At 46.1% G+C, this 27,787-nt stretch overlaps 1 protein-coding gene across 2 annotated transcripts in view; it reads right to left on the bottom strand.

The window, feature by feature from the left end:
• Window positions 1-5,288: 5,288 nt before the first annotated feature.
• Window positions 5,289-27,787, bottom strand: part of LOC144754714 (uncharacterized) — a 520,145-nt gene continuing 497,646 nt past the window's right edge. For both annotated transcript variants that reach the window (XM_078642863.1, XM_078642864.1), the window contains 2 exons: window positions 16,720-16,817; window positions 5,289-6,082 (listed from right to left, as the gene is read on the bottom strand). In XM_078642863.1, the coding sequence (XP_078498989.1) occupies window positions 5,919-6,082; window positions 16,720-16,817 (262 nt within the window). In that variant the 3' untranslated portion in view covers window positions 5,289-5,918. The remainder of the gene's footprint in view (window positions 6,083-16,719; window positions 16,818-27,787) is intronic.

The following is a 27,787-nucleotide window of genomic DNA, read 5'->3' as shown; positions in this document are numbered from 1 at the left end:
AACTTCCGGGCTGCGGCGGTGTTTACGCTGAGGCAACTTACTTAGAATTTCCCTACAATGCCGCTGTGGGAGGCGGCGGTGATTTTAAACAGCGCTCCTTCTTGCACAGAGCTCCACAGTGCCTTCCCATGCGTAAGGGGAGAGGAGCCCGGTGAGTGGGGTTGAGGGTGGGGGTGTACGCGCGTGTGTCTGAGTGTGTATGTGCGTGCGTGTGTCTGCTTAAGGGGGGGTGCGTGTGTGTATGCAGCGTGTGTCTGTTTAAGGGGGGGTGCGTGTGTGTGTGTATGCAGTGTGTGTATGTGCGCATGCGTGAGTGTGGCTTGGTTTCAGAATGGGAAAATGAGGCACGGCGACGTGCGCGCTCACGAGGTAGAATCTCCGGCAGGAGACGCTCGTGACAGTCTGCTGTCTACATTCCCCTGAAAGTGATGACATTAGTTGTCTCGCTAGACGCAAAAGCTTCGCTTTTGCACGCAAAAGCTTCGCTTTTGCGTACGTCTAGCGAGACCTAAAAAGGGCATACTGTTATGCTTTCGCTTTTTATTCCACCCTAAATTCTTTCCAACACCTACTAATGATATTGAGCTAATGGAACTGACAGTGAGGAAGTGAAATAGTGCAATGATTCACAAAAAGGGGTCTGCACATGCACATCAGTGTGCTGGGTAAGGGAGATCACACACAAGAGAAGGTGCCAAAGAACATAAGAGTACACATTAACAAATATATGTCCAAAAGACTGATAAGGGCTCAGGATTCAGGGGGAGGGGGTGTCACACATGGCAGAGCTTGGCACACTGTTAATTCCGGAATATGGGGGTAAATGTGGAAGTTGAGTGACAGAACAGTAAGCCACAAGAAACTGAGATCTCCCAAAGAAATCAGATGGATGTCAAGCCAACAAGAGCTGGGGAAGGAAGTGTTATGGCACACCAAAAGGTAAGAAGAAACACAGATAAAACATTGAAACGGGAGGGGTAAAATGCATATAGCAATGGAAGAGAAAATATACTCTGGAAGATTCATTTTGAGGGCAGTTGCAAACTGGGAAGACTTCAGTAATGGGGATCAAACTTTGGTTTGATGTGTGACAACCTTGTGATATTACCCATTTAGATGGTGTGTGATGCTCTCCTAGTGGAAGTGAGAACATGTACTATGATGGACAGTTACTTGTAGAGCATGAGGACAGTGGCAGCCTGTAATGTGCTGCTGGGGTTGGACACACACACACACACGCGCACACACACACACACACACACACACACACACACACACACACTTTCATAATTGCACACATATATATCCAACACATACATGCACAAATCCACAAACATTCGTATATTCACAAACGCACTCACCCAACATTGACAAAAAAAGAAAACTTACCAAGACCACATTAGTGATCTTGGGAGAGGAAACCTGTAGTTTCCTGGCAGAAGGGACGAAAGAAAGGTCCTGCTGCCTCCTCTCATTGAGAAAGGCATATCAAAAGGCGTTCTGGAAAGTTTGTGAGAGGAGTGACATATGTGGAAGGGAGACACAAATTAGACGGGAGCTGAAAATAAAGAGCAAGAGACCAATAGAGAAGAACAAAGAGCAACATCACTGAATAGGGAAATGTCGGAGGATCAACCACTGCGAGTGAAGGGAAACTAGAGAAACTTGATTTTTTTTATTACGAAGATCAGATATTGATAGGGAAAATGTGGTCATGAATAAAAGGTAGGGCTGTGCGAAATGATCATTTTTTCCTGCAAAGAAGCATAATTACCCATAATTACACCTATTACATAAAATATATTTTGCCAATGTCTCGAGCACTTTTTTATGTAGGTGTACATCTCGCTCAGAAATGAAACATGATATTCTAGCAAGAGACTCTTTGTAAGAGAAAATGTCTCTCAGTAAGCATTTTTTTTAATTAAACTGATCGGTGGAAAAAAAATCATTCCACATTTTTTGTTCTAAGAAATGGCAAAGATTTTCCACATTATGCATAATATGAAGTTTGAAAATGAACTACAAGCATTTTTTTAATCAAACTAATCTCCGGTGGCAAAAATCATTCAAAAGTTTGTGTTATAAGAAGTGGCAAAAAGTTTCCACATTTTGCATAATGTGAAATTTAAAAATGAACTAGACTTTGCCAACGTAACAAAATGTTCAACAAGCCTGGCTGGGGAGTTGGTATCTTGGGTATGGGAGAACACATACACAGAGGAGATGTGGAAAAGGAGGTCATACATGGCAAAGGGATGAAGGCGTACCAGTATAAATGGGGCCATGTGGGAAGGCAGATCATCCAGAAAGAAAGAAGATCATACTATATGGGGTCGATTCCGATTCGGGAAAAAAAACGTCTCTACGATTTGTATCCAGAGCCCTCTAGTACCCGTCCGTCCGAGTCGCGTAGTACGATCCGTATTCCGTGAATCCGTCCGAATCGTCGCGATCCGTACGTATTGCAAGGCTGAAAGCGTGAACCGTACGACTTGTACACATGCCGTACGACTCGTACACATGCCGTATGACCCGACGAGTACGATCCGGACCGGGGTATGAGGACGCGATTAGTACAGTCCACGTCAGGTAAGGGTGAGTCGTATGGAAAGGCACACAAACACATACACACCATACGGTCCGCACCACCCATGATCGCAGGGGTCCGCACCATACCCCTGCGATCATGGGGTGTACGAGCCGTACCCCATGTATGATGGGTGTACGAACCGTACCCCATGTACGATGGGTGTACGAGCGGTATCCCATGAACGATGGGTGTACGAGCTGTACCCCATGTACGATGGGTCTACGAGCCGTACCCCATGTACGATGGGTGTACGAGCCGTACCCCATGTACGATGGGTGTACGAGCCGTACATGGGGTACGGCTCGTACACCCATCGTACATGGGGTACGGCTCGTACACCCATCGTACATGGGGTACGGCTCGTACACCCATGATCGCAGGGTTACAGTGCATACCCCTGCGTTCATGGGGGATACAGACCATACCCAGGGGGGCCGTTCCGTACCTGTTTCGGTGTGAACTCTGCTTTTACGGCTGTTTTCAGCTCCCGTAGAAAAAGGGTCGTACGGTGCGTACCCGACACGTATCGTACTTGCTGGGTTGTAATAACCAGCCGCGAACCGTACAGATGTCGCGTACAGCGGGTTCCGAGGGAGAATCGTATGGAGATTAGAGTTGTACGGTCTCAGTACGACTCGTACGGAGTACGGCTACTGGTACGAATTGTACTTCGTCGTACGTATGGGGGACGTTGCAGGGTACGATTCGTACGGGAAAAACGCTCCGAGCGGCTATTCGGAGCGGTTTTTCCCGAATCGGAATCGGCCCCTAAGTGTGGTAAGCATAAAAGCCATATCACCAAATGAGATACCAAAAAGATGATCACACATTGGATGAGGGAGAGAACAGGATCAGTACTGTAAGAATGATGGACGAGGAAGGAAGAGCATGCAGTGTTTGGCGTGGAGGAGTGTTCAAGGCGGAAAAGGACTGGTAGATGTGCACTAAGACTCCTAGCCAAAATGACATTACACATTGCGCACACGGGCAGCATAGAGGATAATTCGGGCTTCGTTTGATTACTTCAGTGCATCAGCCTGTGCTGCTAGGTTTTTTTCTCATGATATATTAGGAGTGCCTTACTTTCAGGGGTGACAGTTGCAGGTCCTTCGAGATTCTGTGCTGTCAAGTATCCCCAGGTCCTTCGAGATTATGTGCTGTCAAGTATCCCCAAAGCTTTATCTCCTCTTAGCTAACAACTGCTTTTTCTCAAAGTTACTCAGTGTTCTGAGGGTTGACATCAGGTGAGTGCCTTTGTGAAGACTCAAATCACCCTTCACTCCTTTGATGTACATTGTGATAGAGACCAGACACACAGTGCATTCCCAGACCATCTCAAGATTCCTATGTTAACAAAAAAGAATGTCACCAGACTCCAAGTAGCATATTGTTAGGCACGACTACAGTGATTAAACCCACAGGGCATGCTTGTGTCATTGATATGGGGATTTCAAGATAGGGCTCCTATAAGGAAGGCACTTGGGGATAGATTTACCATTATTGCATGCAGCACAGCAGGCCACCTTGCTGTGCAGTGCTGCATGAAAGGCAAAGGGAAGGAATACAACATATTTAACATCGTACGGCGTATTCCTGTCTTTTCCTTGCGCTGGTGCAAAATGTGCTGCCTAGCACCGATACAGGTACTGTGGAGCAAGGGTGCTTGCATTGCAGACAAGATTATTTTTGTGCAGGAATGGTCCCATTCCTGCACAAAAATAATTATCTGAGGCATTTTCCTCTTTGAGTGTGTGCTGCAGAACGCAGTACAGATAGAAAGGGAAAAAGCAAGGAGAAATAAATATATTATTTCTTGTTACGCCTCACCTGGGGAGGGGTAGCATTTTGATGAATTCCCTGGGAGCGTGCCAAATCAATGGGTTGGAACGAGTGAACACCCATGCTCCACTCATGGTACTTCCCTAGGGTAGAGTTACACAACACAGCGATTTGCACTGCGTTGCGATACTCTAAATTTATCAAGCCACACGGAGCCAAATCTGATAAATCTGACTTAGTAGTTGCGTCGCCCTTGCGCCCCATTATGTGACGCAATGGCGACGCAACTCAATGTTAATCTGCCCCTTGATATGTCTTTTTTGGAGGGGGGGTTCAAAGCATGTCTCTTGAGATGGTGGATCTTGTTTCCTGTTCTCTAGTGGCACTGTATACAATTCATCTTAAAAGCCCTTTCTCATAAATTCCGGATGACTGAGCAATCCGGCAACAAGCATGGCTATTAAAACGCCTTCAGAAACAAGTAACTATCACAGATAGTGTGACACCCGAACACATAGGAAAAAAATAACGTTGACCTAGTTTTGAGTATGGAAGATGGACTTTCCCTCTGGCAATCTCAGCTGCCATCAAGGAACGCAAAACAGGATGGACACAGCACCAGAGCCTAAGGTAGTCCATTAACTGGTCTTTGGTGAATTTACCACTACTGCCCTGCTCCAAGTCATACACTGATGTGGGTCACAAGAAGGAGCAACACAATGGAAGTGGCCTATAGGTTCCCTTGAAACGTTTGAGGTTTAATAAAGGGGTTTTACCATGCCTTGATAAAAGGGGCTTGAATCACAAATGTCTGCTACTGTGAGCTACTCCAGCCTGTTATTTGTTCAAAAACAAATTTGAAAGTCAACTTCTCCATAACATTTCTAGGTCCCATTTCCAGAAATGTACCACTGTCTGGAAACAGAATTTATTTTTATTTTTAATTAATTGTGATGATAAAACAAGCTGTAAATGAGTACTGTGTAACACAATCAACATACATAAATAAAAAATAATATATACATATATATATATATATGAAAAATATTAGTACAGTCAAGCATCGGTGAATATATACTTTGTACACATACAGCTTCCCCTACAACTATATAGACAGTCAACAATAGCTTAAATGCAGCAGGGACAGATGTAAATAATTCCCTTTCCCATGTTTAGTCCAGTATAACATGGTGGCTGCAATATCCATGAGAAATATCTATTGTCAATGCTATGCCAGGTTTACAACATACTTTTACTTGATTGTATGTTTTCTTCAAAATCTACAATTCAGAGCTTTGATGCATGTAGTTACCTCCATTTTTTGCACCAACTTCAATTTTCTAATTAAGTCACAGACCAAGCCATGGCCACCCAACATTTGGTAATGGCAGAGACAAGAGTAGATTAACGAGGTGCATCTCACACTGGTGCAGCACTTTTAGGCTACCACGAATACCAATTTATTTTATTTTTGGAGGTTGGGGTGGCAAGGCAAGGGAAATGGCATGTGGAAACAGGCTATGAGCAAGGTAAGAGGTCCTGTAGCTCACTGCTGCTTGCAGTTTTCCTTCTTTTCCCGTGTTTTCTGGCGACCCAATTTATCAGAATGCCGTTTTGTAGGTGATGCAAAGTCTTGGTCTAAGCCATCATCCATGAAGTCATAAAAGCCATCCACTGGAACTGCAAGTGGCTGGGGAGGTCGAGAACATTCTAGGTAGAGGAGAAAAAGATTGGCAATCATATTAAAAAGCCTTCACAGATGCATTGTGTCCAACATTTTAAACTTTCAAAAAATTACCAGGCTTTTTAGGTCGAGCCTGAGAAGCACAAGCTCTGCTCTATGAGGCATGCTGTATTCAGGTATGGACTTGAAGCTCCGCCCACTCTCCACCCATATTTTTTATTGGCTCCTGCTACTGTCCTTTATAAATGGCTGCTTCTGATTCATTAATAGGCTTGTTAGTCCCTCCTTAGTAACACCTTGTCTGTATTTGTAACCTTCCACGAGAACTGGACGTTTTGCTTGTGTTGTTACACGGTCTGTTTTACTTACAGTCTGTGAAAACTATTTTCTTTAATGTCTTTAATCTAGCTGCTTTTACACGCACAATAGGCTCTCCCTAACCCACCCTGCTTTCATAACAGTGCGGCGCCTGATCATGGACGCTGAGTTTTTTGCTTTCAAAAATGCTCCCTGCACAGCGCGTCACTTCTGCACGCACTATGCTTCTTAACAAATGCTTTTTATTTTTATAAGCACCCCATACCGCGCTTTTACTTAATGGTGGCCGTCCACCTTTCTTTACACAAGCCGAGTCTAAAGAAAGGGGCATGGTCACCATTAAAAACAAATGGCAGAATGGGGCGCTTTTACAAAAAAAAAAGCCATTTGTTTGTCAACTTAAACAACTGCTTTTCTTTGTAAAAGAGCCCCATGCTGCACTATTAACTTAATGGTGGCCGTGCGCCTTTCTTTAGATGAGGGTCATCCAAAGAAAAGGGCTTGGACACCATTAATGTGGAAGAACGGCATAGAGTGCTTTTACAAACAAGCATTTGGAATACAACAGATCTTGCATTTGCGAGAGTTTAAACTATTAGTATTGCAAATGACAATGCCTATTATTTATGTTTTAAAAACAAAATCATAAATAAAAGGCATTGTCATTTACATTGCCAATAGCTCAAACTCGCCTAAACGTGTGACCTATTGCATTTCAAATGCTTGTTGTTTTAGCATACAGTATTTTATTTTTGAAGTTGGCCATTTGAACAAGCCGGATCATATTTTAATTAATTGAAGAATGCATCTGATCTTACGGCCAAGAATCACTAAAGGAAATAAATATTTTAAAAACTTAAAGGGGTAATTGTACAAAAATACACCTGAAGCAAAAATCAAACAGGAAGCTATGCACGTACAAACTATGCAGCCAGTCTCACTGCCCACTCTGAAAAAATGCGGATGGGATATTAAACGCATATGCATATTGGACATTTGTAGAATTGATGAGTAGAGAACAAATTTTGGGAGTCTAATTCCGATTCATTAAATTATGCTGAAATCGCAGGTCTGGCACTGCACCTCGTACGTGGCGTAAGTGACATGTGCAAGCCCAAATGACAAGAGAAGTTTTCATTCCAACTGTCTGGTCTTTAGCCAAAGAGTGTGCAGAAGTGTAGAGCCTCACATCTGCCCACCATGAATTCCTCAAATTAGAAGCAGGAGTCATTTTTAGATCTGGCTTGATAGCCAGCTGTCTGCAAAACATATTGTTACCAATTCCACAAAAAATGCATAGAGAGGGCTTTGGCTCCACCCAGAAGAGTATTGTTTCTCTCACATCATGCCATTGGGTGTTTGGTGCATCATTCCATCTCATTAGGAGTGCTTGCATTGCATCATAGTCTATTGTACATCTCAAAAGAACACAGAATCAACATACATTAAATTATTTATCTCATAGAACATTGTGTTGAGAAGCAATCTTTTTTTGTTTTGATTTTCACTGCAGAAGGCTTTCTTAAATATTTTCGTCTGGACTAAAAATTCAAGCCAGACCTATTGCTCGTCTGGTCTTTCTTTTTTGTTCTTTAGAATTTTTTTGGGAGAAAGCCAAAGTTATAGAGAAGAGCATGTACAAAATCAATAAGCCAAATTCAATAATTACAGTTACGCAGGGCAATAAATAATTGTACAAGTACCATGGGGTAATGGTGGTGAGAAAGACAAAATATAAATGTAGATCATAAACGCGTTAGCGAGTCCAAGATAGTAACTTTGAGGGAAGGTCGATACAGGAGAAGCAGAGAATCTAAGGTATGGCAATATTACCAATCAATTATTAACTCAATTAATAAGTCTCAGGGTTCATGTATCAGTCATTTTGATTTAGAAGCAAGCATGGAGGACGGGAGAGAGGGGAAAGGAGTTGAAAGTCAACAAACCAGTACAGAAGCAGATCAATCCAACCTTTTAAACAATTATGGGAAGAGTTACTGAGTGTGCAGCGTCCTTTCCTGTCTGGACGCATCAATACTGATGCTGAAAGAATGGACTTTGATCTAGTGGTGGTTGGATAGATGCACAGCTCGGGAATTAGTAAAATATCTAAACAAGTTATAAGAGTTTCTGGTGCACCGGAAGGTAACGTCGAGGGTCCCACGACGTCTATACTATAATGAGGTAGTGAGACTAGACAAGGTCTGGAATCATCCCTAACGAGCACACAATTAGTTGTCTTCTGAATAAGGAAGACTTCCGCTTGAGGTCTTTGTTAAATGTTCATTTTATTTCATCTTGTCGTAAAAGTTGAAAAATTCACATTAGAACAAGTTCTCTTGATGATTTTTTTCAGCAAACAACTTTATATCATCAGGCAATGTCCGTTTCGAAATTACCAATGCATTTCGGGCATTTAATTCATGCCCTTCATCAGGGAGACGACACTACAAAAAATACATTGTGAATGACCATTAATGTGCGGTATAAAAACGGATAAACAAACATTTTAAAGAAACATGTGGAAAAAACTTGCACTTTAAATAACATGGTGAACTGGTAAGGTAGCTAGTTGAACGTGGTTTACCAAAAAGTTATAAGGGTGAAGTAAAACACAGTTAATATGGAGGATAAAGTCGGTGCCACTTACATGCCTTTCAAGATGTAGCGTTCACATCTGTAACAAGGAAACACATAGGCTTGTTTACAATCTATCCGATGTGTGCAGCAATGCATGGTGTAAGATGCGTGGTTTGAAAAAATGCTCCAAAAGGAACGGGAGTGAAACTGACCTGGACAGCTGGGGTCCGAGTTTAGGTGGTCTGGTGCATAGCTTCTGAGTTTGCGGCACGAAAACAAACGGTCGCGCTTCAAAGTTGGAAAAAATATGTTCCGATCCTGTGTGTGGTCACCTGATCGTTATGGTGGAAAAAAGACTACTAAAGGGTATGTGGCCCATGTCGAGTGGCAAGGATAAAAGTCATGGATTAAAGACCTTATTGCCGTAACAAGTGAAGGGAAAACGTTTCCCATGAATAATTCATCAAGAGTTCAAGAAAGATTTAAATGTGGAAAAATTAAAAGAAAGTGTCGGTGCAAGGAAACGAGTAGGCTCGAACCGCTGTGTGTTACATGCAAAAGATAGTCAAGTTCAAGCATCAGTGGGTAGAGCCACGGGGGTGATGGTTAAAGACAGCCAGTGAGAGGCCCTAAACAAAGTGTTAGTGAAGTAAGTGAATAATAATGTTGGTGTCGTGTGTACATCATACAAACGCAATAGGCACAGTAAGTGATCTTCAGAGCAATTCATTATAAGTAACATGCAAGTTCAATTCTTTCGTTCAAGCCCATCGGCTTCTGGGTTGACAGTTTCTGAATCCACTGGTTTTCTCTGCGGAGTAAGTATCTGGAATTGTCACGACCTTCAATTTTGTGGACAGTTTCCAAAACAATGAATTTGATCTGGGAGACATTATGTGACTCTTCAGTAAAGTGCAGTGATAGAGCCGATTTCGTGTTTTTCAGTCTGATATTTGACTTGTGCTCGGTGAGACGAACTTTTATGCGGCGCTCAGTTTTGCCCACATACATCTTCCCACATGGGCATCGTATCCCATATATTAGATTACTGGATTCACAGGTCGCATTGACCTTGAGTTTGATTCGGTGACCTTTGCATGGATGGTTTATGCTGTTACCTCGGATGATGTTATTACAATTCCCGCAGTTAAAGCACGGTTTGGTTCCTGAGTAGGTGATATCGTCCGTGGTGGTATTTTGGAGAGTTTCTCCCAAGTTTCTAGCTCTGGTGAAAGCGAATAGTGGCGGTTGACTGAATGATTGTTTGAAATCCGGTTCGAGGTTCAATATTGGCCAGTGTTTGCGGATGATATGCTTGTATCTTTTGCTGGCTGTCGAATATTTTGATACTACCACTGTGCGTGTCTGATCTGTTTTCGGTTTATACGTGAGTAGAGTCGTTCTGTTTATATTGTCAATTCTCTGTCTTGCTTGATTCACCACTGTTGGTGGGTAACCTCTTGCTAGGAACTTGTCTGTCATTTCGTGTAGACGTACCTCTAGGGTGGTTTCCTCCGAAGTTATTCTCTTCACTCTAGCCATTTGAGAGAATGGAAGATTCTTGATAAGGTTAGGTTCGTGGAAGCTGGAATGTAATAACATATTGTTTCTGTCCGTCGGTTTCCCGTAGAGATCAGTTGTGAATCCCATGGGAGTTCTTGTCACTTTAACATCCAAAAAGTTGACTTCTGTGTTCGATGTGACCCATGTCAGTTGGATACGTTGGTCAATATCGTTGAACTTCATCAAAGCCTTGATGAGTTTCTCCTCTGTGTTAGTCCAAACGATGAAGAGATCATCGATATATCTCACGATCATTTTTAGATTATCAGTCCATTCATTGTTGGATAAGATATGTTGGTTCTCATACCATTGCATGAAGGAAAGTTTGAAAGTCTAGATCCAATTCTGTTCGGAGTAGGGCTGCTTCCATTGCTTCTATACCCATATCGTGGGGTATGCTAGTGTATAAGCTCCGTACATCTGCTGTACATAAGATGATTTTTTCAGAGGAGTTCAAGATTACCTGTTGAAGTTTTAGAAGAAATTGAGAAGTGTCCTTAAAGTAGGTTTGCATTGATTGTACCGTGGGCTGCATGTATTTGTCCAGTAATTGGATCTAGACTTTCAAACTTTCCTTATGGAGTTGATGTACTTCATACTATACCATAGCTACTTCAAAGTCGATGAAACCTGGTACCAACAACTCACCGGGATGGCTATGGGCAATTCGGCAGCACCTGTGTATGCCAACATCTTCATGCAATGGTATGAGAACCAACATATCTTATCCAACAATGAATGGACTGATAATCTAAAAATGATCGTGAGATATATCGATGATCTCTTCATCGTTTGGACTAACACAGAGGAGAAACTCATCAAGGCTTTGATGAAGTTCAACGATATTGACCAACGTATCCAACTGACATGGGTCACATCTAACACAGAAGTCAACTTTTTGGATGTTAAAGTGACAAGAACTCCCATGGGATTCACAACTGATCTCTACGTGAAACCGACGGACAGAAACAATATGTTATTACATTCCAGCTTCCACGAACCTAACCTTATCAAGAATCTTCCATTCTCTCAAATGGCTAGAGTGAAGAGAATAACTTCGGAGGAAACCACCCTAGAGGTACGTCTACACGAAATGACAGACAAGTTCCTAGCAAGAGGTTACCCACCAACAGTGGTGAATCAAGCAAGACAGAGAATTGACAATATAAACAGAACGACTCTACTCACGTATAAACCGAAAACAGATCAGACACGCACAGTGGTAGTATCAAAATATTCGACAGCCAGCAAAAGATACAAGCATATCATCCGCAAACACTGGCCAATATTGAACCTCGAACCGGATTTCAAACAATCATTCAGTCAACCGCCACTATTCGCTTTCACCAGAGCTAGAAACTTGGGAGAAACTCTCCAAAATACCACCACGGACGATATCACCTACTCAGGAACCAAACCGTGCTTTAACTGCGGGAATTGTAATAACATCATCCGAGGTAACAGCATAAACCATCCATGCAAAGGTCACCGAATCAAACTCAAGGTCAATGCGACCTGTGAATCCAGTAATCTAATATATGGGATACGATGCCCATGTGGGAAGATGTATGTGGGCAAAACTGAGCGCCGCATAAAAGTTCGTCTCACCGAGCACAAGTCAAATATCAGACTGAAAAACACGAAATCGGCTCTATCACTGCACTTTACTGAAGAGTCACATAATGTCTCCCAGATCAAATTCATTGTTTTGGAAACTGTCCACAAAATTGAAGGTCGTGACAATTCCAGATACTTACTCCGCAGAGAAAACCAGTGGATTCAGAAACTGTCAACCCAGAAGCCGATGGGCTTGAACGAAAGAATTGAACTTGCATGTTACTTATAATGAATTGCTCTGAAGATCACTTACTGTGCCTATTGCGTTTGTATGATGTACACACGACACCAACATTGATATTCACTTACTTCACTAACACTTTGTTTAGGGCCTCTCACTGGCTGTCTTTAACCATCACCCCCGTGGCTCTACCCACTGATGCTTGAACTTGACTATCTTTTGCATGTAACACACAGCGGTTCGAGCCTACGCGTTTCCTTGCACCGACACTTTCTTTTAATTTTTCCACATTTAAATCTTTCTTGAACTCTTGATGAATTATTCATGGGAAACGTTTTCCCTTCACTTGTTACGGCAATAAGGTCTTTAATCCATGACTTTTATCCTTGCCACTCGACATGGGCCACATACCCTTTAGTAGTCTTTTTTCCACCATAACGATCAGGTGACCACACACAGGATCGGAACATATTTTTTCCAACTTTGAAGCGCGACCGTTTGTTTTCGTGCCGCAAACTCAGAAGCTATGCACCAGACCACCTAAACTCGGACCCCAGCTGTCCAGGTCAGTTTCACTCCCGTTCCTTTTGGAGCATTTTTTCAAACCACGCATCTTACACCATGCATTGCTGCACACATCGGATAGATTGTAAACAAGCCTATGTGTTTCCTTGTTACAGATGTGAACGCTACATCTTGAAAGGCATGTAAGTGGCACCGACTTTATCCTCCATATTAACTGTGTTTTACTTCACCCTTATAACTTTTTGGTAAACCACGTTCAACTAGCTACCTTACCAGTTCACCATGTTATTTAAAGTGCAAGTTTTTTCCACATGTTTCTTTAAAATGTTTGTTTATCCGTTTTTATACCGCACATTAATGGTCATTCACAATGTATTTTTTGTAGTGTCGTCTCCCTGATGAAGGGCATGAATTAAATGCCCGAAATGCATTGGTAATTTCGAAACGGACATTGCCTGATGATATAAAGTTGTTTGCGGAAAAAAATCATCAAGAGAACTTGTTCTAATGTGAATTTTTCAACTTTTACGACAAGATGAAATAAAATGAACATTTAACAAAGACCTCAAGCGGAAGTCTTCCTTATTCAGAAGACAACTAATTGTGTGCTCGTTAGGGATGATTCCAGACCTTGTCTAGTCTCACTACCTCATGAAAGAATGGACTTGCCAGACTGCTGTTGATAACATCTGTTTTCTATGATAGGAGAATGAATTGCTGGAGGGACGGTTATGGGTGGAGAGGACCAAGAAGGTGGGAGGTTGGGGGGCGAACAAGCACAGCAACTCAACTTAAAACAAGCATTGGCAATAACAATAGATCCGGCTATAATGTGCCTACGCTTGTAAACAAAGGTTTTCACAAATGCAGTGTACTTGCACACAGCTGTACATTTGATTGAAGCCTACCTTATTGGCTTTGCCAAAGCCAGAAAAAAAAGTAGCAAAAGAGGGTTATTTTGTGACGGGAATGCATAAAGTAGGTAAAGAATTGAATGAGTCAAATAGCACAATGATTCAGTGTACTTTGCGGAGGCAAGACCGTCCTTCATACTTTCCAATCGAAGTATTGCCTGTATGGCACAATGGCACATCAAAAAGCTGATTGTATATGGTAAGAGAGTAACACTCCCATGGGTGTGCAGTCAAAATATAAAACTTTTTATATCGACCTACATGAATATCGATTTTTTTATATCGTAGGGACAGAATATTGATGTCAAGAATATCAGAGACCAGAATATCGACCTTAAGGTAAGTAATATTATTAATTTTTAATATCAAAGTAAGTAATATGGAAGTAAGTAATATGGAAGTAAGTAATATCGTTAGCAAAAATATTGTTGTTAATATTGTCGATATATATATTAGTGTCATGTATTTTAGTATGTATTTTATATGTATTTGAACATGAACACAAAGGTACACCACAGTATCAAGTCCAAGATCTGATCAATCAAGATAGTATACGTTCCTCAATTAGGTTTCTTTATTTCATCAGATAAAAATGCACATACAGCCGACGCGGTTCGTCCCCGTGGGGGACTTCTTCAGGGCCATCAATTATTCAATCCAAGTATGAAATCCATCATAATGCATTCCCTTGAAACAAGTCCATTACAGACATACTGCCCGAATCGTAATTTGATAAAAGCGTTCGGTAGTCTAAAGTCCCAGAGCGCAACAACAGCAGGAAATCCTCTGTGGATGTGGGCTGTACCGAGGAGCTTCAAAGTAGTGTTATTTTCTGGTTATTGTTGTTAGTATATAGGGGTTTCATTAAAAATAAATGGGTTGATGCAACCGAATGCCCATGTACCACCCATGGAACTTGTGCAGTTCTGCAAAATAGCTCTTTGTGCTGCTTTGTCTTATTTTCAGGCAACTTTCCAGTTGTGTGCTGGAAAGTAAGTCACACGAAAACATTTGGCCCAGGTTTAACTCACTTTTGTGATGCAAACCCAGTGCAAGAGGCTTGTAAATCTGGACCCAGGTGTGGTCATAGAGGACAGCAACTGTCCAGCTCATCTATTGCTGAAATGCATCAAGAGCAGAGGAGGAGAAATAACAGGGAGGGGAAACTTCCCAGAGAAAGCTCAGACTTGGCCAGTGATACACAATTGTGGCTTGGTGCACTCATACAAAAAAGGGTGCTGGACAGATTTCTTTTGAATACAAGTGTGAGAGTTCGGACTTTGTCAAAGTTTGCCACGGTTAAATCCATGAGTGGCATGATTGAACTGGAGCTCTCTTTGAGTGCACAGATTAACATAATCTGTTCTACATGTTTTTACATTTTACAAACTCTCAGAAGAACTCATGTTTCTCCCCAAAGAGCATCATGCTGATGTGGTAGTTTCCTCTGCTTGGTGGAGGCTGGTCATTGTAAAAGTTTGCATGTGGGTCTACAAGCCTTTGCTTTGGCACAGCTGTAGGGTAAAATGTTGCTACTGGCCTAATGTTACCCGAAAAATAATATTATCTGTCACATGCTAACAGAGTACTCCTCTGGCTTGCTGTGGAGCAGCAAATCAATTAAAGTGTATTTGTCAATGCATGAAGGTCTCTACAGTTTTGAATTTAAGGTCAGTTCACTATGTTCCTCCCCTGTGTTCCTGTCTGCTCTCTCCATTCTGAAAGAATGCTACTGCTGAGGGTCCCTAGGAAAAAAGTGCACATACAGGAGGGAGGTCTCTCAGACACCTAAGACTTAAACTCCGGTCCTTCTCACTGTGTGTGACCATTTGCTAAGCTCCTTCCTTCACATTGCTGCACAGCCTATTATTGTACATGCACGTTATGAACAAATCAAATCAAGATCAAACCAAACACTCAGGATGGGTCAATTATATACCATGGTAAATCAAAGGAGGTTATAGCTCAGAGGAATGAGACTCCTGTTCCATGGCGTGGTGCTCTCTAAAGTAGTCTATACTGACAATCTCAGTTGTGCTGTGGGGTTTGGGAGCCAGGCAACTGGCTACCATTCTGGTTGACGCAGCCCACAAAGCACCTGTAGTGCCCAAGGTATACACTGTTGAAGATAAATCCCTGTGGCACTCAATAGTGGGCGAGGGAGCCAGGGCTATGGAAGTGTTTAGCAGATTTAGATTTGACACACCACCCGTTGTCACTCCTGTCCATCTTTTAGGCACATTTACATCATCAATGTTACTAGATTTGGTCGATCTGAATTCTTACAGGGAGCCTCAATCCATGAACAGGTTTAATAGCAGGGGGTAATGCCACTAGAGAGTTACAATATTACAGGTGTGTTTCTGCCCCCTACCTGAGTGTGGTACCTTCCTATAGCAGCTTCCTCTTCCTGTCAAGCGGTATTACCTTCTGATTATGAGTTCTACCCATTGAACAGGGGATGCCCTGATACTACCACATTTGTATCCCGCATTCAGAGGTGCAAAACTTGTAATCTTGCTTTTTAACTCACACACATTTCAACGGGTATTATCTTGTTAAATTTGTGTGAAGAAAAACTGTCAAGTCTGTACGAAATTTGCAATCTACTTGTGCCTGACTCTGCATTACTGGTCAACTCTGAATCACTATTGCTAGGGCTAACTAGCTACTTTTTACACAAGTTTGTAATGAATGGCACTGCCATGAGATCGCTTGATGTCATTCATGTGGCAATGGAGTCTTTTTTTGCCCCGTCTAATCCAATGAAGGCCTTAAAGTGGAATTGAAATTGTCAAATTGCAGACATAACTCTTCATATGTAGAGGAAAGGATGTCTGGGTAGACATGAAGTGGAAAGAAATGCAGTGCCCATGCCCCAAATCAACTGCAAAGCCTATCTTCCTTGTAGAGATAATGTATGTATTTATTTCAGAAAACTGAACATAATATTTGAATAATTTACCTTGTGAACATCCAGTGAGCACGTCAGGCTGAGACTCCTTTCTTTTTGATTTAAAAGTTGGATCCAGCTCCTCTGCAATATTTTTAGGCACCAGCTGCCTGCAAAATGATGAAATAGAGTACAATATATTAACAAACCATTCATAAAGAGTTTGTGCACCTGTGGGCTTCATCAAAGAAGTATGATGGTCTTCAGAGTTCAATCAATTAAAAACTATTACCTACAAGCATTCAGTTCTTGCCTTGACTAACAACTGACTTTAAGATCCGCCAACTCTTTTAAGACAGACAAGTTTGCGGCTGATGGTGAAAGGAATGCTGTATGCAATTTCTAGTTTATTTCTGACCTCAAGGTCCACAAAACCCAAAACCAATAAAATATAGTGAATAAAACCGGCGGAAAATATACAATTCATCAAATATATTGTTAGAATGTTTAATATAACTTATGATGGGGTAATAGGGTCATGTGTGTGTGTACTGAAGAAAAAAAGAATTATAACTGAATTATGGTTCCGGCTCAAAAGCGCAATCCCACTGAAATTTGCCAGTTAAAGATAGCAACGCAGAAAAAACAAGTTGTGCTCTCGACAGCTTTTTTGTTTCTGTGACGTTCAGAAAATGGTGCTTGGAGCATGGAGGATCCATGTGTTGGGCATATTGTTACCCATAAGTGGCAAATTAAAGTTGTTTTGCTTGTTTGCACCAGAAGAATAACTCAAAAGTATATACCTTAGCTAGTATACTCCCAATGACCAAATATCAGCATAATCGGTGCTTAGCAGCTAAACTTGGCAACAGCAGCGGCCGGCACAGACAAGCGGGGTGGGCAGGGAGCGGCAGGGGGCGGCAGGGGGAAGCCAGCAGACGACAGAATAGATATTATTTATTTATTAATTATACCTATTTCATCGTCTGTTGACTTCAGCGCCTACCCCTGCCACACAACGTTTACCTGGGCCGGCTGTTGCTGCTTGGCAATCCCAAATTTTACATGAAGGTTAATTACAAGACTTTCTGGGAATTATGTCAAACTTATGCACAATGGAACATACCGTTGAAAATGAATTAAGAGCACAGCTACATTATATTATGGAGTAACCCAATACTTTCTGCAGAAATGACAAATATTTATAAGCCATGATAAGAACAAGCATTTGCAATGCAATAGGTCTCACATTTACATAAGTTTGAGGTATAAGCATTGTAAGTGACAATGCCTTTTATTCATGTTTTGGTTTTTAAAACATAAATAAAAGACATTGTCATTTGGTTTTTAAAACATAAATAAAAGGGGCGTGGCCAAGATGGCGACCGGGACGGAGGTCTGATTGCGGAGCTCCTCGCCCTAACCCCCTATAACCCCCCACAATAGCCCCCGAATTTGCTGCTTTGGCCCCCTGGCACTCCGCCCGAGGCAGCGCGGACCCACAGTCCCGAACAGCGGCTCGCCCGCGAGAAAACGGCGATCGCTCACCATCATTGCCGGACGGGGACGGAGGGTGCCGTGTTAGCAGCCGAAAGGGACTCGGACCAGCTCCCGTGCCAGAGCCGGCCGACCCGCCTGCACAGATCGCGGCTGCGATCCGGGTCGCGCCCTCAGTACCAGAGACCCCCCGAGGCACGGGGGGGCCGCCTACGGAGAATCACCCCCCGCGGCCGGAGGGAACTGCGGCCCGGGCAAAGCCCAAATCCAGCCCGCGGTCTGGGCCTGCGGCCAGTGAGGGGCCGACAGGAAACGCCGGAGCGGCCACACGCTCTACTGCCCACGTTGGTGAGCCCCTCCGGCACTGCCACCGGCGCTGAGCCGCCTCCACCCCGAACCCACGTGGGACACCGAGGCCCTGTGCCTGCACACAGGGCGGAATGCGGCCCGTGCGCGCGCTGCTTTGGACCCCGGCTTGGGCCTACCCTGCAGTGGGCATCTGCTGACGTGCACCCGGCGGCGGCCGGTCGGCCTCCTGTGTAGACGCCAGAGGGGAGACCTTGCTCACATCGCGAGCGCTCGGCGCAGCGCGGACTCATCCCCTACCTGACCGTCTGCTGCTAAAAGACGCCCCACGTCGGAGTGCCGACCTGCGGCCCCGGTTTGGGCCTGTGTGGCGCAGCCACAAACGAGATGATCCCCACGGGTCCGGCTGGAGTGTGCCCGCTTTCGTGCCGCCCCCTGGGAAGACTGAGAGCGGACCCAATCTGCAGAATCAGAGTGCCAGCGCCCCGGCCCGACCGAGCGAAGCCCACTGCATGAGGCCTGCGAGACGGTTGGGCAGCCACATGCTCAGAGGTGAGGAGGGGGGCGCTCGAGGGGCCTGGTGATCGTGCCCCTGGCGGGAGGAGAGAGGACACCCAGTCGTTATTCCCCCCCCTCGCCCGCTGGGACCTGCTAGAGGGGAGTAGACGGGCGGCAGTGAGGCCCGAGGGGTGCCACGTGGACACCTCACAAATTCCTGCGGTTGGCCCCGGGGGCGGTGCCTTGCTTTGACTCACGCCGGTGCTCCTCAGCTGCTGCTTCTCCTTGGTGACGGTGGAGGGAGTGGACTGACCCCGAGTGGCCTGGATTGTCACGGCACAATGTCCAACGCTACACGCAGAGGGGTCCGACCGATTAATGAGCTTCTCCTGAAGTCATCCACTAAAGGCGAGAAGTCCCAAACGCCTACGTCGCCATCGACATCTGCGACTACCCCCAACAAGTCCTCTGAGGAAGCCCCCATCACAAAGTCGTTCTTGGAAAGCCTGTTCAACACACTCCGTGATGATTTCCAAACTTTGAAACAGGAACTAGTGAGTGACCAGAGGGAACTGCGCCGAGACCTGGATGGACTGGGGGAAAGAGTTGCGGCGGTAGAAGACTCCAACCATGCACGTGGTGACGAACTGGAACACCTTCAACAAGAGGTCCTCCGCCTTCGGGAGCAACAGGTGGACCTCCAAGCTCACACGGAGGACCTCGAAAACCGTTCCCGGCGGAACAACATACGGGTTCGGGGAGTGCCATCGAAAACAGAAGGGAATAGCGTCACGATGTACCTCCAGGACCTTTTCCGCGAAGTCCTGGGAGAACCTGCTGACTTTCCCATTCGCATAGACCGGGCACACAGGGTGGGGATGCCCCGCCGGGCCCCAGCGCCCCCCCCAGACATCTTGGCATTCCTACCGGACTTTCCCCTGAAAGAAAAGATCCTTCGGGAAGCACGTAGAGCGCAACCCCTTCGCTTTCGCGACAGCCCTGTTGAACTTTACCAGGACTTATCAGCTATAACACTGCAGAAGCGCAAAGACTTTAGGGTGGCCACCACATTCCTGAGAGAAAAGGGGGTGCCATACTCCTGGGGCCATCCATTTCGCTTAATCTTCAAATGGGAAGGAACCCTGCACCAGCTCCGTTCGCTTCAGGACACCTGTACCCTACTGGGCCTTGAACTGCCCGACGACGCATCAGAGGGGTCACCTTCCCCGGGATCCTCCCAACATACCGGGACGCAATCTTCCAGAGACGGCTGGCAACAAGTGCGGAGACGTCGCACACCTAAGACCCACCTCCGACCGGACCCGGACACAATCGCCAAAGAACACACTGCGGCCATCGAAGCAGTGGTCAAAGACACCGCTCTGAAACCCTGAATTTGGTCCTGCTGGGGGTCCGCTCTTACTGCATGTTCTCATAGTGGGGGGGGGGGGGGTGAGGGGCGGGGGGCCACATGGGTCGCCACTGCCACAGTCTCCTTCATCTTCTAAACCTACAGGCCTGAACTGACTATGGATAGGCCTGGGACTATGACTTCTGGTTGGGGTCCTCAAGTTGGGGTTAGGGTGGGAAGGGGAGGAGGGTCTGGGGTGTTGTTCTCAATATCACTGAAATCGACTGTTTTTTACTTGTGCCTATGGTTTGCCTTTTGGAAGTTTGGGGAGGTTTTTGGGGTTGGGGGGGGCTTTGAGGGCGGGAACCAATGGACGGGATCCGGGAGAGGGTGCGCTGTTGTGGATGGGGCGGGGTGGAGCACTGGGGTGGGGACCAGTATGCCAAAGGACATCGTCGAATTTCGGGTGTTAACCATTGCTTACTATGTGCCACGGCGGGCTGCGCTGCTACGCTTTGCCGCCTTCATACTATCCCGCGATGACTGACACGCTTAAGATATTGTCACTCAACATAAAGGGCCTCAATAACCCGATAAAACGAAGAGCTGTTATTTCATATCTAGAACACTCGGAAGCTGACATCTGCTTATTGCAGGAAACCCACCTTCTACCTAAAGACTGGCACAGGATGCGCTCCCGGATCTTTCCTCAACAATTCTTTTCTTCACTTCCATCTAAAAGGGCTGGGGTGGCCGTTCTAGTCTCCCGGCGCTTTCGGGGTAGGGTGGGGGCCAAAACGGGAGAAATTAAGGGACGCCTCCTGGCTTACACCTTCCATATTGGGGACAAGGCACTGACAATTGGCTCCATATATGCTCCAAACACAGGCCAGGAACCGTTCCTGAAAACTGCACTCTCTGAAACATTTCAGTCACCTAACTCTCAGCTGCTCATTGGGGGGGACCTCAATTTGGTCATGGACACGAATAAGGATAGATCTGGGCACCGATATGGGGACACGGGAGCGCTATCTGCGGAGGGCGGGTCATGGCTGCGGGAGAGGGGTCTGGTGGATCTCTGGAGGACGGCGCACCCCAACACAGCGCGCTTCACCTTCTATTCCCACGTACACCACACATACGCGCGTTTAGACCACTTCTTGGGCTCTTCGGATCTGGCCCCTCAAGTCACGGGCGTTTCTATTGTCCCTGCGGCCCTCTCTGACCATGACGCGGTAGAGCTGACGCTCAGTATGCCCAAGACTCCACGTATCCGTGGTTCATGGCGGCTCAACGAACCCCTTTTGCAACGGCCGGCCGTTCATAAACAAATCCACCAATGCATATTGGACTACCTAGCTATAAATGATAGCCCCGCGACCTCGGTGTCGGCTCTCTGGGGGGCCCTGAAGGCTGTGGTCAGGGGGGAACTGATCGCCATTGCGGCTGCTGACGCTAAGATCCGCAAAGAAAAAAGGGATGACCTCACAGCACAAGTAGCTGAATTAGAGAGAGCCCACAGCCGCACCTGCGCTCCGAGAATTTGGCGTCAACTGAAAGCCGCTAGGGCTCAATTGGCCGGCCTGGATACTGACAGAGCGGAATTCGCCGCCCTTCGACTTCGCCATACCTACTATGTAGGGGGCAACCGCACCGGACGCCTCCTGGCCAGTACCTTGAAGGCCAAGACCCAACGCTCGAAAATCACCACTCTTCTCGACGACTCCGGTGAGACCCTTACCGATGAGTCGCAAGTCGCCGATGCCTTTCGCTCCTTCTACGCCTCCCTGTACAGTGAGGATAAGGTGTCACCTGCCGCCATCGACGCATACTTGCGCTCGGCGGACATCACGCCACTGTCCCAGACGAACACAGAGGCCTTGGAGGCTCCTATTCGCCTGGATGAAGTCCTGGCCGCCATCTCACGCTTACGCCCGCTCAAATCTCCTGGACCGGATGGATTTTCATCAGGCTTCTATAAACTCTTTGGCCAGGTACTGGCTCCGGTACTCACGAGGTTATTTAATTCATTCGAAGGCCCGAGCTCCATACCCCCGGATATGCTGGCGGCAGAGATAGTGGTGTTGCCCAAACCGGGCAAGCCCCCGACACACTGCGCGGCGTTTCGCCCCATCTCCTTACTTAATTTGGATCTGAAATTGTTCACGGGGGTATTGGCGGCCCGCCTGGGCCCTTGCCTACCGGGTATCCTCGAACCGGATCAGTCGGGCTTTGTCCCGAACCGCCAATGAAGTGATAATACTAAGCGGTTGCTGCACCTCGTGGACAAGACTCACTTCCAGGACTCGGACTCGGCGCTACTGGCAATCGACGCGGAGAAGGCGTTCGACCGAGTCGACTGGACCTATTTGCAGAAAGTCCTACAGCGTTATGGGCTGGGCGACCGATTTCAGGCCTGGATCGCGAGCTGCTACCACCACCCTATGGCCCGAGTCCGGTTAGGCAGCCTTAAATCAGAACCTTTCGAGATACAACGTGGCACACGCCAGGGGTGTCCTCTCTCGCCCCTCCTGTTCGCCCTGTACGTGGAACCCCTAGCGCAAAAAATCCGGGACAACCCCTGCATCAGTGGCATAACCTTCGGCCGTGAACCTCACGTGGTGGGGCTTTACGCCGACGATATCATTGCCGCACTTGACCGCCCTTCCCACTCTATACCGGCCTTCCTGGAAGAGCTGGAGAATTTTGGAGCGATATCTGGCTTCAAAATCAACCGGGGAAAGTCCTTGATCTTGCCGCTGGGTAGCAACGCCCGTCTTCACACCCCGTCACCGCACTTTGGTTGCGACTTACAATCTTTTCCGCAGCTCCCATATTTGGGGATCACTCTCACCTCCTTCACAGACTCGACGGTGACCCTTAACTATAAAACGCTCGCCTCCCAGATTCGAGCCGACCTTACGCGGTGGTCGAAACAACCCCTCTCCTTGCTAGGCCGCATAGCGGCAGTTAAAATGTCAGCATTACCTAAGATCGTGTATGTCTTCCAGACTCTCCCAGTGCTACCGCCACCTGGCGCACTTGCTGACCTGCAGTCCGCTTTCCACCAGTTCATCTGGGAAAAGAAACACGCACGACTGCATAAACAGGTGGCGTACAGAGGGGTTGACGAAGGGGGTCTCGGGATCCCCAATCTCCTACAATACTTTCAAGCCTCACAACTCCGCTACTTGGTGGAGTGGTACAGACCCGAGTCTGAGAAGAGGTGGCTTTTTCAGGATAGAGCGATGGCCCAGACGTCACTGTGGAAGATCCCATTCCTAACCCGCCAGCATAGACCACGATATCTCCTCCGCTCCCCCATCACGCGCGCCATTATGAATACCTGGGACACGGTGGCGGTCAAGAGAAACCTAACCACTTTCCCCTCCCCACTCACTCTGCTCTTCGACAACCCGGCATTTCCGCCGGGCACCGATCCTCAAGCCTTCCCACAGTGGCGTGGTACGGACTGCCGTTCTGCCGGCCACCTCTTTGACTTAAACGGCTTTCTCCCCCTCACCGACGTCACGCAAGGCTACGGTGTCACCAGGCCCCACATGTTCCAATACTTTCAACTCCGCCATTGGCTCACGGGCCCGGATTACGCCCCCCTAGTTAGTAGGCAAATGACACCATTCGAAAAATGGCTGGTGACAAAAGACTCCGATAGGCACCTTATTTCGGACCTTTATAAAATGTTATCTCCCGTGGCCGGCCCAGGTAAGACAGCGGGACAGAAGCGCTGGGAGGCGGAACTTGGCAGAGCACTATCGCCCAAGGAGTGGGAATTCATATACTGCAGGGCTGCACACACGACTCGCAATACTAGTGCCAGAGAGGCGGCGGTGAAATTGGCCATGTATTGGCATCTTACTCCGGCTAGACTCAATCGAGGCAATCCACTTCAAAGTGCGCTGTGTTGGAGGGGCTGTGGTGGACGGGGCACTTTGACCCATATCCTGTGGGACTGCCCCGCACTGCAGACATATTGGAAAGCAGTTCTGGACGACATCGACTCCACCTTTGACACTGAAATCCCGCGCTTCCCGGCATACACAATCCTGGGGCTGCCCAACGCACTTACATTCCCTTTGAGATCTCCTCGCGGCAAACAGATGGGCGTTGCCATGCACGCTGCGTCACAACATATCCTGTCACTCTGGGGATCCGCCACCACACCCACCCACACCGGCTGGCTACATAAATTATGGTTCACTTTAGGTATGGAACGCATCCAGGCCACGCTCACACACACAGCCGACTCCTATCAGAAGGTCTGGCAACCACTTCTGTCCCTCTTGTCCAGAGAATTTCACGAGATAACATGCCCAAAATATCTCCGCATTCTACGGCTCACGGGCCCACCGGGAGAGCCCCATTGAGTTTACACGCCCTGAAACACACCACTCTGAGCGTATCGCTCCAGAAGTTCCGGATAAACGGCATACTGGTCGGGGAGGGGGGAAGTTGGGTACAGGGAGGGGGGTTTAGTGGTTCTTCTTTTTGTTTTGTTTTATTGACTTTCGTACATGGCATCTTCACCGCAACATCGGCAGTGACTCTCTGTGTTGGCATATTTTACGTGCTTCTTCGACGACTCTTAGAGAAGACGTGCCTGTCTGTCTCGCTCGCTTTATATGCCTGCTACATATATACTGTCTTGCTTGCTTTTTTTTGTGCCCTTAAAACCAATAAAAACAAATTTGAAATTAAAACATAAATAAAAGACATTGTCATTTACAATACCAATAGCTTCAACTCCTGTAAATGAGAGACCTATTGCATTGCAAATGCTTGTTTCATTCCAGCTAATTGGCGCTGCCCTGCATGGGAATTCCTACCTGGAGAATGACAATGCTGTCCAAAACTGCCCATTCCTTCCTGACTTCAGTGACCTTGCATGGCCTCCACTTTTCCCCATACTTTATCAGTACCACAGATTCAGTACTTCAAGGGAATTTTTTTCCCCAAATATTGTTCTGGGGGACAGTTCGGTGAATTTACAACACAGTCAGTAAATCACGGCCATTACACTACAAGTCTTTGCTCATAGGCACGACCACTGGAATAACGCAATATTGAGGCTGCAGAGTTCTCGGAGTATTTACATATTTTCCACGCTTGCCGCATTCTTCAGATCTTCCGTATCAGTTGCAAACATTGATTTGAGCTCAGATGGATCAAAAGACTCTTTAAAAAGCATCAGTCGTGGTCCCCCGGAGGGACAGACGCTTTGCAACGATTAACTGTCACCATTTCATTGCTCACAGCTGTATTCAGGTGTTAGAGTGCTGCTAATGAGGAGAAACGTTTGCCCAGACCATACTACTGTGTTGCAAAATGACAAAATAGCAAAAGATTGTGATGCTTCATATTACCCTGCATCATTGCACCTCTTCTGTGTCTGATTACGTTTGTACCTCTCCAGTCCCTGCAGCCCCTGTTCTGACCTGGGTCTCAGGCACTACAACAGCTCTGCTGACCTGGTTCTCTGGCTCTACAGCTGCTCTTCTGACTTGGTTCTCTGGCTCTACAGAAGCTCTGCTGACCTCGTTCTCTGGCTCTACAGCAGCTTTGCTGACCTGGTTCTCTGGCTCTAGAAGAGCTCTGCTGACCTGGTTCTCTGGCTCTAGAACAGCTCTGCTGACCTGGTTCTCAGGCTCTACAGAGGCTCTGCTGACTTGTTTCTCTGGCTCTACAGTAGCTCTGCGGACCTGGTTCTCTGGCTGTACAGCAACTCTGCTGACCTGGTTCTCTGGCTCTACAATGGCTCTGCTGACCTGGATCTCAGGCTCCACAGCCTCGCGCTAAAACCCCGAATGCAAATACCAGACAAGCTATCGCCATGGTGATAAAAATATAGTGCTTACCGACTAATGAAGGAGACCGTGTAACGTCGCAAGTAAAAGATCCAGTCCTGATTGGCAGTCACAAAAGGAGACAGGGCGGTAACAAGGCGGGACTAAGAAGACTCATTATCAATCGGAAGCCAGCATTTACCATGGACGATGTCGCCAGCCAATGAAAAATATGGGCGGAGCTTCCACTGCACTTCCACATCTGTCCCTACTACAATGTGCCTCGCCGAGCGAGCAGCGCATGCGCTGCAACGCTATGCTCGACCTAAAAAGGGGCTACTGGAAACAGATATGTGAAAAGAGAGAGAGATATTTTCATTTGAGAGGTGCAAGAAAATTATGGTACTGAACATAGATTAGGGTTCTTAAATACCTCCAGATTAGGTGCTAGATTAGGCATAAACTGATTAATTGTACAGAATGTTTAAAGAGGATTCTGACATACTCCCAGCAAGGGCTACATTGGACGGGTATATAAATTATTAATCACCATCGAAGCACCAGATTATGAAAGCTTAGCGTCCTACTGGGCAGAAGAATTGGGAACGACATTGTATTTGAAGGTCTTGTACAAAATTAATGAAGACATCAACAGAATCCCTGTAAATTAAAATCTAAGGCGTATTCAAAACTCTTTTGTATATGGGATGGGTTATGCTCTATTTAAAGTAAATAAAATAATAAAATATCAACACAAGTGAGTAATACTTGCTTCAGATATTATTGGGAAATTGGAGACGGAAACATACCTTTTGGGAATGCTCAGGGATCCGTCCAATATTGGTCTCAGATTTTTCACATTTTTGATTGTATTTTAGGATTTTTTTAAATCGCACATACCTCCAAAATGGGGGCATATTTACAAGGGCATAGCTTATTTATTTATTGTAGAGTTTTGTATAGCGCTAGCCAGACCCGAGGGTATCGGAGCGCTTCACAACATGGGTTAAAGCAACATCAATAGGAGGTTATACATACATTGATTCAAGGCGTAAGAGGGGGTCCTAAGTGGTTAAATAATAAATACAGGTCAAGGAGACACCGAGTAACAACAATGAGCATATGCCAGGAGGAAAAGAGGTATAAGTCTTGGTGAGGCACTGATTCTGACCAGCAGAGTGCAGGTTTGGGCTTTTCAGCCACAATTAACCGTTCGGGAGAGACCGGTTAAGGAAGTGGTCTTTGAGTTGTCTTTTGAATTGTAAGAAGGAGGGGGTAGTTCTGATATGGACTGGCATAGAGTTTGAGATTTTGGGCGCATTTCCAGAGAAGGATCGTGAAGCGGTTTCTTGTTTGCGGATTTTCTGCGGGATGAGGAGCAGAGTGTTGGAGCTTCTAAGGCTTCTTGTCTGACCGGCCCTCTTGAGTTTGACGGCCAGGTAGGCTAGTTTCCCTGTGTGGAGGGCTTTGTGAGTGAGGAAGGCCGTTCTGAAATTGGCGCGTATTTCAATTGGGAGCCATTTTAGCTCTTTGAGTGCTGGCGCGATGTGCTCAAACTTCTTTACTCCGGTGACCATTCTGGCTGCTGCGTTGAGCGTGGATCTGAGAGGTGCTAGGTGAGATTTTGCTGTACCTGTGAGGGCGGCATTCCCATAGTCTAGTCTTGAGAGCACCAGGGATTGAGTAG

This window comes from Lissotriton helveticus, chromosome 5_1 (assembly GCF_964261635.1).
Source record: "Lissotriton helveticus chromosome 5_1, aLisHel1.1, whole genome shotgun sequence".
Lineage (NCBI taxonomy): Eukaryota > Metazoa > Chordata > Amphibia > Caudata > Salamandridae > Lissotriton > Lissotriton helveticus.
The sequence above is the reverse complement of the archived record's forward strand: the minus strand, read 5'-3'. Positions and strand labels throughout refer to the sequence as shown.